Source organism: Strix uralensis, chromosome 15 (genome assembly GCF_047716275.1).
Source record: "Strix uralensis isolate ZFMK-TIS-50842 chromosome 15, bStrUra1, whole genome shotgun sequence".
NCBI lineage: Eukaryota > Metazoa > Chordata > Aves > Strigiformes > Strigidae > Strix > Strix uralensis.
In genome coordinates, this window is record NC_133986.1 from 218,385 (window position 1) to 231,788 (window position 13,404).

General features: G+C 35.5%; 1 protein-coding gene across 2 annotated transcripts in view; it reads left to right on the forward strand.

The window, feature by feature from the left end:
- IPO7 (importin 7) overlaps nt 1-13,404 on the forward strand; it is a 38,343-nt gene that overhangs the window by 1,991 nt on the left and 22,948 nt on the right. The window contains exons 2-6 of one of the 2 annotated variants that reach the window (XM_074884708.1): nt 7,285-7,366; nt 8,924-9,077; nt 9,405-9,563; nt 12,351-12,507; nt 13,134-13,223. In XM_074884708.1, the coding sequence (XP_074740809.1) occupies nt 7,285-7,366; nt 8,924-9,077; nt 9,405-9,563; nt 12,351-12,507; nt 13,134-13,223 (642 nt within the window). Of the gene's footprint in view, nt 1-7,284; nt 7,367-7,940; nt 8,009-8,923; nt 9,078-9,404; nt 9,564-12,350; nt 12,508-13,133; nt 13,224-13,404 lie in introns of those variants that run through there. The other variant, XM_074884710.1, reaches the window with a different exon arrangement.

Sequence of the window (13,404 nt, forward strand, 5' to 3'; positions counted from 1 at the left end):
TTTGAATCAAAACATCATGGTCTGTCATGTACTACACAAGTGTTAAACTGGTATAAAATCCAAATAACTGTGCCCATTTAAAAACACCAGACACTATTGAACTACTGCATAAGAATTCTTTGTTGTTGGAAATCACTGCTATTTCACGGACATTTTGTGATAAACATATTTGTTAAACCCTACATCAGGAAACATTTGTACATATATGTAACTTAGTCACATGCATGGTCTTGGGTTTGCATAGTTTTGCTCAAGCTAGTTAATCTTTTTCTTGCAGGATACTTGTCTATATTTGTTAACTGTTCAGGCAGTTGTGTTACCAGTTAATATTTTGTGTATGGGGGTCTCTCTGTCTGTAAAGATGAAATAATCCAGCAGTGAAAGCCATTCAGTTTAATAGTTGTCCTTGATTGACCTTTTAGTTGACCTTTAATTTGTCCGAAGTGCTTCTGTTGAGCTGATGAGACTGGTTTTTTAATAGAATGGTCATTTTACCTTGCCAGAAAAGAACATGCTTCAGTCAATAACTGATATCCTACTTAATGGAAGGGTTGAGTATTTAGATCCATGTTCATCATATCCTATCAATCAACCAAGTTTGCATTGACTGGAGAATAACTGAAGTGTACGATTCTTGATTTGTCTGGGCTTTGTTATTTTTCCTTGGACTGTGGTTAAGTCATTAATTGTTCTGTGCTTTATTTCTTCTTTCACTAAGCTTTATCAGACTATATTGCCTGCACATAAAATGCTGTGAGAAATTTTAGAGTTGAGATATGCTAAAAAAAAAATGCGGATATTTAATTTCCTCACTGTGAAAATAAGTTATAGAGAAGGATACCACTGGCTCTTATAGCCGACAACTTCTCGTGTAATTTCTAGCTGATGAGGTACCCTGAGGTGTCTGCCCATCTCTGTCCCTGTCTTAGTGAGGAAAGCTGTGTTGTACAAGGAGTTGCAACCAGACTCTTTAAGTACTCTACTGAAAAGCAGCAAGAAGACACTGTTACCTTTTGAAACAGTCTTTGTACTGCGTGTATAAAGTGTTTCCCAGAAATGGTGATGAAAATAGATATTTTTAACTATGCAGCTATGGAATGACACTCTGAAAATAATACACAGTCTTGTTTCGTCTTTTAGTATCAACATATTTATAAAGGCACAGTTGCTCGATAATACTTTCCTTGCAGGTTTCTTCTTTGTCGTTCAAGAGAATTTATAACTTAACTGTTACGTGTGTCTTGTAAGTACCTGAGATAAACCCCAGTGCGTATGAGCTATTAAAGACATTATTTTAGACTAACAACCCAATTTGTAACTTTTTTAAAAAAAAAAAAAAAAAGCAGTCCTCAGTAACTCATACTTTTTTTTAAGTCCAAGCTTAACAGAGTTTGTTTAGGAAAATGTTATCCTGAAAAGTGTCTTTCAGAAGTTATGTTTAAGCTTTTTCATGTTCTCTAATATAAGTGACAGGGAATGGAGGAGCGCTTTAGTTTGTTGACTAGTCACTATAGCATGCCATCAGTTTCGCAGAATGCAGTAGGGCCTTGTTCAGTGTGGTTCATTGCCTGCTTAATAGATACAAATGTCAGAGCGATGGAATGATTAAATTAAATGATTGAACTCCAAAGTACTGGAAGCTTTAGAGTGAAAGGTTGTCAAAGCAGAAAAAGCAAGCTGCTTATTACACAGTGTCTTTCACCCAGGAATTTCCAAATGCTGAAATGCTGTGTTTTAGATGCTTTGGGATAGGTGTTTACAGTGTTACCCCCATCTTGATTTTTTTTTAACCTTTTCTAAGTAACATGGTCTTCATGTATAACACCTACAGCTATATATCGTAGGGTGAGTAAGAACAAGAACAGAGCATGAGTTTCCTGGCTCTGATCATGGGTTCTCTTTTCAAGTTGTTAGTACAACATTTTACTGAAAGTACTTGATTATTTTCACTTCCCTTAGCTTTGATCTATGTATTTTGGTGTGTGCTAGATGAGAGATGCTTTGGGAAAGGATGGTTTTAAACTGTATGTATGGAGGCTGGTCCAACACCAGAAATCCCCTTGGGGGCAGTAAGGAACCAAGGGAGCTTTGTCTTCATTAGGAGAAAGTTACTCTCTTGATGCATGTTAACCAGTACAAGGTAAAAACCTAGCAGACAGGGAAACTTGCCACTTTCTCATGACTTGGCAAATAGTTACTGTGTGTGCTTAGCTAGCCTTTGCTAAGAGCACGTTCCTTTTTTCCTCTGTGAACAGAAGAGCAAATAGGCTTCAGAATGTGCAGACAGTATTCTGGTGAAATGAGCATCAAGGATGTTTGCAAGATCTGATAGCATGTATGTATTTTTTGAGGACCATATACATACCATATACATTGTAGCTGCATAAGATGTGGCAGAACTAGATTGCAGAAAGTTGAGGTCAGAATGACTTCCACACCTGCTGAGTTCTTAAAGAATTGAGAGAGTGCTACAGGGCAGTCTGCTGAATCAACATGGCCTTCCAGTTCCTGACCTTACCTTTCTATAAAAAAACCAAACTGTTTCATCTTAGTGTAACAGTTGTGTTCACTTAGTCATTTTCTGGTCTTGATCAAAAATTGCATGTAGATTTTTTTCAAAATTGAAATGCGGGAGATGTGTTGAATTAGTATTTTTTTCAGCTTCTTTATAAATAAATTGTAGCCTTTATTTAAATGTGTGTTACTTTGAATAACTAGATAAATAAACTGGGGTTCTAGTTCAGCAATATATAATAAGCATCGCCCTTCTGGTTTGCCTTTTTGATAACAGAAAAGGAGGTACCTATAGTAGTGTGTCTGTTTACAGTATGTTAAATTCTTAATGTTTGAGAAGAATGCACAGAGGTCTTTTTACCTGAGGTGAAGCTTCTTGTTGTTATAATTTAGTGGCATACAGGCTTTGTGTGAGATAGGAATAATTCTAGTATTAAATATAAATGTAACTGACTTCAGTGAGTATCATTACTGGGGGAAAAAGTGCTTTTCTGTATCCTAATTAACGGTTGATAGTTCACATGCCATGATTTAATGTTAATTTCAAACTTCATTTATATTTCAGGTTATATAGCTGGCATTACACTTCTCAAAAGTGTGTTTTAGCACATGGCTAATACCCTGCTAGGAAAAACTGCAATGAAATACTCAGAAAGATTCTAATTTCTGGAACACTGATATTAACAGACAGTGGTGCAACGTTTGTGGTCTGATAGAATACATTCCTCAGCTAGTGAGGCTGCATAGCAAAGATTGCTCCTGGGAAAAGTCCCTGAATTCTTTGGCTCTTAGACCACAAAGTCATACCAGTGACACGGCATGTTGGAGGATTTGTACGGTGGAAGGACTTGAGATGAGGTTTGGTTCTGTTTTTTTTTTAATGTTGAGTTACACATTGGGAAACAGACTTTAACTGTGACAGAACCATTTTTTTTTCCTGGTTATCATTGTAGTTTTCTAAATTCTATTTGTAAACAGGGAGCAAGAGAATAGAAGACAAAGTTTTACTGATGTCAAAATTTTAAAGTCATGGAAATTGTTTCTATTCTCCACACAGTTTATGTGATAGCAACCATTGTGAAATTCTGATTTTAATTCTTGCTTGCTGGAGCCATGGGACTTCTGTTTAGAATGACACTACTTGCCAGTGGCTTTCACTGAAGTGGCATCAGTGCATCCAGTTCTTCTGGACACTGGGGCACGCATGGACAGAATTCTCTACATATAGTTAGTTCCCTGATAGGCCTGTAATGAATCTTGATTTGCAGCTCACCTTTGGTATACCGAAGTATTCTGGCTAATTGCATGTACTAAAACCAAGACCTAGTATTTATATAGAATATGTAACTAAAATAGGTGTGTTGTTTTCTGTTTGGGTTTTTTAACAGTGCTGTCAGTGAAGAGGAACATGATGTCCCGAGAGGCAGCCATCTTTGGAGAGTAAAAATACTAAAGATTAAAATAGCTGAAATAGATGTGTGTTCAGTATTTTTTAATCCCGTAGATATGAAATTGGCACCAATGTGGTGTCTTATTTTAAGTTCAGTTGTTTTTTCCGGATGCCAGTAAAACATTCCATGTTCTTTTTACTAGTAAAGCAAAACAAGGGAGCAAGTGACAGATTATGGTAGTACCTGGGGTTTTTTTTCACCATTCCATATGCACATACCTCCATGTAGCTGTCCTTACTCCTCCCCACATTTCAGTTTCTCTGGGGTCACCTTCCTTTCAGTGGCATGGGAAGGGGGCCATTGTAAAGAGTTTGGAAGTCCGTTATATTCCATGTAGAATGTATAGAAGTGTTAATGTAGCTCTGTGAATTTAGTTATGAACTGAATGGATTAAGAAGTGGCTTTGGAAAGTGTGAGGTATTTTACTTATGCTACCTTGTATTAAAAGCACAAATTATTTCTAGTCTGAATCTGTGCTTTGAACCACTGAAGGGAATGAAGTAGCTTATGCTTGTGGTTGGTTGGTGTCTGATGCCTGAGATGTTAATAAGGAAGGATGATATGTTAAAAAAGCCAAGATAGTGGTATAGATAGTTTGATCCTATCCTTTAAAACTTACTATAGTTCAAAAAATCCAGTGAAAATATATTAATCCCACTCACCAATATACTTGACATTTCTAGGGAGCTTCTGGAGTTTGCTATAGTATAGGCATAGGCTCAGTCCTGTTTTTTTGATGAAGGAAAGATTATTCTTGGCATTGTATTAAACTTGAGTGTGTGGTAGCCTTGTACACTGCTGTCTATTTTTTGTTGCTTTTTACTTTTAAGACACAACATTTTTGTATTCAATTTGTATTGTTATTCCCATTAGTTCCTTGATAGTTCTTAAGCAATTTCAATACTTTATTGAAATGGATAGTTTTTGTTAAAAGGGTAGTTGTCATTTGTCACGAAAAAGTGAAAGTAATAATTTTTAAAATTACAGGATTAATGCTTTTCAATTTTCAAACATTGCAAATTTTCACTATTTAAAAGGTAGCTGTTAAGTTTATCATAGTCATTGTGGGAAGACATTACTTGGTACTTTTAAGTATTTTATGCAGACTATAATATGACCTTATTCGTAGGTGAGTTAAAGGTTATTGAAACTGGAAGCTTTCTTCAGCAAGTTCATAATAACACATTTAAGTACAGGAGTACTTCCGCTGACATTAATGTTAGGCATGGAATTGAATACTGCGCGGAATTAGGGTCTAATGTCATTTGGTACGTGTTGCAGAAGTGCGTCTATTAATGTTACTTAAGAAAAGAAGGAACTTAATGGACCTGGAGCTGTAGTAGAAAATAATACCAACAAGTAAATTTTATTTGTATTTGTATTCAAGAAATACTTTTTTTTTTAATTTGAAAGTATGTTTGCTTCTTCAGGACTCTGAGTGTATCAGAGGGATGTGGGTCAGAAAGATTCATGTTCATATTGCAAGTAGCACATGCAGAGACACAAGTGTTGCTTTTGTGGGTTTTCTGTAGATTTTTAGTGCACAGGATGATTGTGTACAACAGTGTTTTAATATTTTGTGGAGATTCTTAAGTCAAGTTCATTCTTCATTTATAATCAGTTTTAAATAACAGGAGATGGAAAACAAGCTATGCTAATCAAATCTTAGTGCAAATACATGAACAAATGTCATGTCCCAGGCTGTCCCTTTTACACTTGTTTATACTAGAACGTATAGGAGATAATTTGGCAGGGAAAATTAAAGTTGCAGAAAAGAACCTGGTGCTGTAGTAGTGAGCTGGGCAGTGTTAGACACTTAGATGGAATGTTGACATCATTTCATACCACCAAAAGAGCTTTTGGTCCTACTAAAAGAATAGAAAGGAAATTTCTGATTAATTCCCTTTATGATATTAATTTGCTCTGCTGCAGTAACTGAGACAATAATTTGTTTTTGTTAAATGGGTAGTGTAATTTCAATGGTTTTCAAAGTATTAATTTATTTGCTTTATGTAGGGAGTAATAAACTGAGTGACAAGTAGGTAAGAGGTGTTTTCCTAAGAGTTTAACAGGTTAAGTTATGTAGATCTATGCAGTTGTCTTTGATAGAAGTGTTGCAAAGAATGTGCGAAACAATATTGACATATAAGTGAAGATAAAGCAGAAATGTATCTTGGCAATTCAAATCATGGAGTAATTGGGTTAGGAGGGAGCTCTGCAGATCATCTGGTCCAGCCTCCTGAAGCAAAGCTGCTTCAAAGTTAGATGAGGTAGATGATGACTTGTCCAGCTGAGTTCTGAATATCTCAAAGGATGAGGTTCCACAGTCTCTGTGGACAGACTGTCACAGGCCTGGACCACCCTTGTGAATTTTTTTGTTTTGTCAAATAGGGATTTCTCTCACAGCAGCTCAGGTCCATTGACTCTTGACCTTGGGGAATATCATGTTGGTTTCCAGTTATAAAAAGTAGAGTTAGTTTTTAGGATTACAATTCACTTTTCCCAGTGGAAATCATTTAACATCTCCAGTTTTTGATGCTTAGGAAAGGTGGGTAAAGATGCTACAATAATGTCGAGGTTAGTTTCCTCGTGTTGAAAATACAATATGGTATTTAGTGTATCAATAACATTTCTCAGTATTGTAACATAGAGACAAAACGTGTTTTTTCTAAGCGAACTCTTGCAAATCCTTTCAAAGTTATTACTCTGCAGATGTCACTCCATTTAGGTTTCCATACTGTTGGTTTGCTGTTGTATAGTTATGCTGACAGTTGCTGTTGTAGTGCATAAATGGTCACTTGAAGCTGTTTTATCAGAGAGATGAACTATGAGTTGGACAGGCTTGCTTAAGGCTGGGGTTAGTTTTAAAACATAGTTGCCATCTGTTTCTTAGATTATTATATAATTGATTCATACCTTGCTAAAGGTCACTATAAACTTGCTGCAAATGCTTTTTTCTGGTTATTTAGATATTCTTCTTTCAAGTAAGTGTTTGTTCTGAATAAAGAACATACTTGGTGACTGTAAAAGGCTGATTCCTGAAGCCTATTTAATGATTTCTTCAACTCTATTACCTTAAACGCTAGGGATTTTCCTCCCCCATGCTGTCTTCAAAATACAGCAAGCATGAAACTTTGTAATGCTTTGGTTGGTTAGCTGACTACTGTGGAACTGTCTGAATTGCTGGTATTCTAGTGATTGCATTACATCATTATAAAGATATTGTAAGACCTAACAGGAGTATTCTAAAAACTTAACAAGCTATGACTAAATAATGCTCTGTGGTTTTTTTTTTTTTTTTTCTCCTCCTCCTCTACAGGCTCATAAGTCAGTGAACTTTGTTTCAACTCTGCTTCAGATCACTATGTCCGAGCAACTGGATTTACCAGTGAGACAGGCAGGCAAGTTTTCAAATCTTTTTTCATTGAATCTAATTTGATCGTGCATACACACAAGTACATATGCAGATGTTGCTTAAGAATTCAAATGGTTTTAATCTCAAATACCATACACTGAATAAGGAAGACAAAGAAAAGGTGACTCTCTCTTCAGTGATTGCTCCCCTTTATCTCTAGTGAATAACGAATGGTCTTTGGGGAAACAGAATGGTTTATGATGCTAGTACATTTGGTCCAAGGAGGAATTTGACTTTGTACCAATAACGTAAATGTTTCTAAACATTTTCAGTGGAAGAAAACAAATTATGTCTTTTAGAACCCCGCTGATTTGCACGAGCCATCAGTAAAGTTGGATATTGAATATTAGCAACTCAAGCATTACCTTAAAGCTGCTATGATTTCTTGATAGCAGTTTCTAATATTATACTTCAGTGGTTTTTCTAACAGTTCAGGAAGTGTGGTCTTGATCGCTTCCTTGTATCTTCCATGTAGTAGAGTAAGTTGTAGCATAAGCCTAGCTTGCATTTTTATTTTATCGCTTAGGTGTACCATTGAGATGATGACTCAAAGAAGTTACTGCTTAACATGTATAACATGCAAAAAAAGGGGAGGTTTGAAAAAAACCTCTGAAAATTCACCCTCAGTGTAAGCCAATTAAAAACCAAAGCAGTCTGTAGGGAGTGGAGTCAACTCCTACAACACACAGCTTACAAACAGTGCATGTTTTGCAAAGCACTTAATGGCATGATAAATCCCACTGAGGACAGATTGAAGTCTGCATCTCTTCAGTCTCGTAGTAGCACATATCTGCTGAGTGTTTCTTACCTTTGCAGACCCCTTCAGAAACCCTTTGGTTTCTGAACCTTCAGAAGGTTCATATGAAATTTGGGAAGAGAAGTTGCTTTATGGATTTGTACATAGAATTAGATTAATCGTAACTTTGTTATTAGTTTGTCATTTGAGATATCCTGTTGAATTTTGTAAATCCTTTTCTTTTCAAGTGCTGTAATCTATATTCTGCCACATAAGCAGTTGGGATTTAGTTGTCAAATGGTAAATGCAGGCATTTGTGCCAGCAGCCTGATTGCTCCAAAGTGCAGTGGCCCATAACCTTGGTATAAAGGAGCTCTGTTTCTCTGTAGCATTCAGTCCTGTATCACACACTTAATTAGATTTGGTTTTTTGCTTACAAGGGATGTTTTAGGTAGTCATTAGTATTGATTAGCTTTGTATTAATGAAAAAACTGAGAAAATAATTATAAAGTATTTTTAAGAAGTGTTTTGCTATAATGTTCAACAACTATTTATCTGTAGCACAGATAAAAGCAATACATTTATATTTTTATATGAAAACACATTCTTTACAGAACTAAAAATACAGATGTCACAATAAATGGGTAAAAGTATCAACCTAGTTTGGATGGTTTATATATTTTGATTCTTCTACTCAGAAATGGGTAATGAATCGGTAATTTCAATCAGTTTTGCTCTAAAATAGGTTTGTTTGCAAAATGCGTGTTTGTTTTGTATGTCAGCTGATTTGCCACTTTTGTCTCACAGGAGTTATCTACTTGAAAAATATGATAACCCAGTATTGGCCAGATCGTGAAACTGCACCAGGAGAGATTCCACCTTACTCCATCCCAGAAGAAGATAGACACTGTATTCGTGAAAATATTGTAGAAGCCATTATTCACTCACCTGAGCTGATCAGGTATGCAGTTTTAACCTGGTTTTTAACCTGATTTCGGGAAGGTTTTTTGCACAACTAAGATCACCTGCATGCTAAGCATCATTGTCATACACTGTGTATCCTAAGCATAGAATTAGTGTTGATGGAAAAACAGTTGTCAGCTTGTGTAGCATGTAGAAATTCAAAGTTCCTCAAATGGAGAATATTATGCAGAAAGTGCACAACCTAAACCTTATAAACAAAACTTGAAATAAGTCTGTTTGGGCAATGTTAGCTGTTTCAACATCAGAAGAATATTATTAAAATAATAGTAGTAACTTATTTAATCACTGTGCATTTGATTTCTAGAGTACAGCTTACTACTTGCATTCACCATATTATCAAGCATGATTATCCTAGTCGCTGGACTGCAGTTGTGGAGAAAATTGGATTTTATCTGCAGTCTGACAACAGTGCTTGTTGGCTTGGAATTCTTCTTTGTCTTTATCAACTTGTGAAAAACTATGAGTAAGTTTTTTTTCTACGATATAAAACATCAGAATGAATATATTTGTATTTTTTGTATTCTGTATGTATATTGTAATTAGGTAGAATTGTGTGTGGGACTGGGCAAAGGTGATAGAAATCTAATTTTAGAAAATATTCTTGGATACTCGCTATGCAGATGTTGGCTTATAATATCTTTTGCACTAAGAAATTACAGCAAAACTGCCTTCATTAAAGGTTTGAGATTAGAAAGAAGAGAGTGTTTTAAAGCCTTAATTTGGTAGTTGTTTTTTAGGGATTGATAGCAGTAAGAAACTCTGCTCAAAATCATGACTTTCACGGAAAATGATTATTTAAACCAGGTTTAGACTCTTAAACAATTTGTACTGCAGTTATCGGTGACAGTAAACATATAAAGGTTTCAAAGTGTAAAATCTTGAATCTTGGGAAGTTCAGAATTAGCTGACTGACTTTGGTATGATCGTTTTGATAGCCTCATCCAACCCATCGTAGGAGATCTTTATCAAAGCCCACTGTTCTCAGATATGCAAGGCATTGGGCTAGGATCCAGGTGACTGTTCTTTGCTCTGTATCTGGTATTATGCTCAGAGCTTCAAAATCCAGGTTGCACTTTGAGAAGTTATGTGGAGCTTAGCTGCTGCTGTGGTATGTAGGAAACTCATTTGAGCTGGGTCAGAGAAAAGTGCAATCCTGGAGTTGGGGAATTGTAGTGGAACCGATGGAATCCACAACTTGCTCTTTCAAAGCACTGTGATGCGTAACGTTTTTGTTTCTGGTACTTGATTTAAAATGTTGCATTGAAAAATGTCACTGTCTTAATTCCATTAATTTAATGTAAATTATTGTAAAACAGGTGAATATCAGTTTCGCAACAATCCTTTTTTTGCAGGAATGCTATAAAGACCTTTGTAATCCCATGCTGGAGTTTTTTCAGTGACTGGAAATTGCGAGTCCTGCTAGGGAAGGAAAGTAAACTGATTTCTCGCTTGAATTTTGATTTAAACATCTTTAACCAAATATACAGCAGAGATCTATGAGAGACAAAACATGAAGTGTTCACTGGTAGTGTACTACGATTATAGCAATCCTTGTTTAGGGAAGAATTTTTATATGAGCACAGTCATTGTGTGATTAACTAAGGTAACAGGTGTGTTCATAATCTTAGTTGATCACACACTTTAGCAGAGGCCAGCAACTGCTCATACTGGTTTAGCTTTCTGGTGAAGTCAACAAGGGTCAGTTTCACAAATCATGCAGGGATACGCATGTTTTATTGTGTAATAATATAGGTGCAAGCAGATCTCTTTAAAATTTAAATTACTTAGGTCAGTTTTTTGAGGGGAAAATCTGCATAATGTTATGACTTTTGATTAAGTTTTCACTGCTTGAGTTGTAGGAATATTTAGCTATTGATTTTTTTTTTTCCTTAATGTGGAAGGTAAATATCTTGGGCCTTTGCAACATTTTTTTTTTTTTTTTCTGCAAATCCAGCCAGCAAGATCAAATGCCTGCTCTTTGCATAGTAATTTTTCTGGTCTTTGAATTGTGTCTCTTGCGGAAATTAGAAATTGAGTTTTCCTGAGCAACATTTAATCCTTATATTTAGGTTTCTATTTCAGAAAATATGTGGAAACTATATTACTGAACAGGATTTTGGAGCTCAGTGTTCTGTAGTAGTTTTTACAGAACATGCCATTTGGTAGAAGACTGAGTAGACTGTGTCTTATATATCTGCAAATTGTCACTGTTTAAGAGGCTGACCATTGATATTGAGTATTAGTGAAAAGTCTACCAAAAATGTACTTTAAAAAAAAGCAAAACAAAGGCAAACCAAAACAAATCCTCCATCCCCAAAATCTCCCACAAGAGTCCGAGAGTATTATAGTATTAGTTGCTTAATCAAAAAATAAAGCTGTACAGTCTTAAAGGGATATTTTACTCAGTTCTTATTGTCATCACCAGTATGGATAAGATCTTATTCTGCTGTGATAACTCTTGAGTCAGTAAGGACTTTCTTCTTTGATAAGTTAAAAGTTCAAGGGAAGATTTCAAAATGCAGCTTCATTTCCTTTCAGGAATTTTTCAATGTTTTGAGAAAGGAAATGAAGCCTTACTTTCAGTGTAGGCACCTGGTGGACTGTCACGAGCACGGGAAGATCTGAGGCTCTATTTGAAGGGGGGTTACAGTCTGCCACGACATAGCCTTGAAGCCTGCATACTCTATCAATTTGTTATATTTGGGCAAATTAAATGGCAAGATGAGAGACATCAGTGGTAAACTGTGAGAGACTTCACAGTTTACTTTCTTTGATGTCAGTGAAGTAATCTAGCGTCTGGAAATATTTTGATAAATTGTGAACTCTGATATCCTGGAATCTTACTGACTAGCCCAGCATATGCCATTCTTGGCAATAAACGTGTACCTTTTGCTTGCAGTTTTTGTAGTGCTCTGGTTGCTTTTCACTATAGTAATGGTGGGGCTGAACATGATGTGGTATTCAAAGTGAATAAGTTGGCAGGAATGCATTACCAGCAGAAAACTAATGTGGATATACAGTGGAGTAATGGACACTCAGCAGTTTTCTAACTTGCCTTTTAACTGTAATGTTGTCTGGCTTACAGCTTTATTTCAAATTCTGTAACAAGAAATGGCTAGGTTTTTTAAAAAATCATATGCTGTTAGGAACTGTAGTACAACCTACTTGCATCTACACTAGGGAAAGGTGGACTTCTCAAATTCAAAAGCTACCTGAAAGATTTACTAAACTAGTTTGTTCTTACCTAAAGGTACAAGAAACCAGAGGAACGGAGTCCTTTAATAGCTGCAATGCAACATTTTCTACCAGTTCTGAAGGATAGTTTCATTCAGCTCTTGAGTGATCCATCTGATCAGTCTGTCCTCATCCAAAAACAGATCTTCAAAATATTTTATGCCCTTGTCCAGGTAAAAAAATAAAATTTATATATATTTGATCAGTAATTTAAAGCATTATGATTTTCCTTAAAATAGTAAATGACAGAAATATTAACGATACAAGATTACATCTGAATCATTTTCCCTATAGCTCCACTGTGGTATGAATCACAGGTTTTTGGTATATTTGATTGTGCTGTACTTTTGTACAGTGCTGTTCCTGGTTGGCATTAGATAGAACTTATGCATGCCATCCTCTAAGGTAGAGTGTTTGCTAGAAAACCAATTAGAAAATTGGTTTTCTAATGACAGATATAGAGGCCAGCCTACCTAGATTTGCCAGTGTAAATGGAGCAGTTTGGAATGAAACTGTTAATATGCTGTTAATTGCCTCAGAAATTAGTGTAACATCCATTTAAGTAGTATCTTAGCATTTCATAAGCAGAATGAATTGGCGTAAAGACCTCTAGCACTATTGAGGATATAGACTAGGTTGTAGTTCTTTAGCCTGGTTTTCTGAGTCATTTGCTAATCTTTCGTGGTGGCTAAGTGTAGACAAAGATTTGAAAGAGCTAAAATTCAAACTGTGAAAGTAACATTATTTTCAGATTGCTTTATAATAAACTTATTTTGCCTTTTTTATGTATATAAATAAGTACACATTACCTTTGGAGTTGATAAATCAGCAAAACCTGACTGAATGGATAGAAATCCTGAAGACTGTTGTCGATAGGGATGTACCAACTGTAAGTGGCTTTTGGCTATTTATGTCTTTAAGCTTAAATATTTTTTCATTTGTTAGGAAGTTTAAAAGTTTAACTTTTTATTTCTGCATTCTTTTTTCTTAATAGATGTCAAGAAAATTAATTTTTACACTAAGTGTGTTTTAAACAGACTAGACAAATTTTGAAAATATGTGACTTGTGT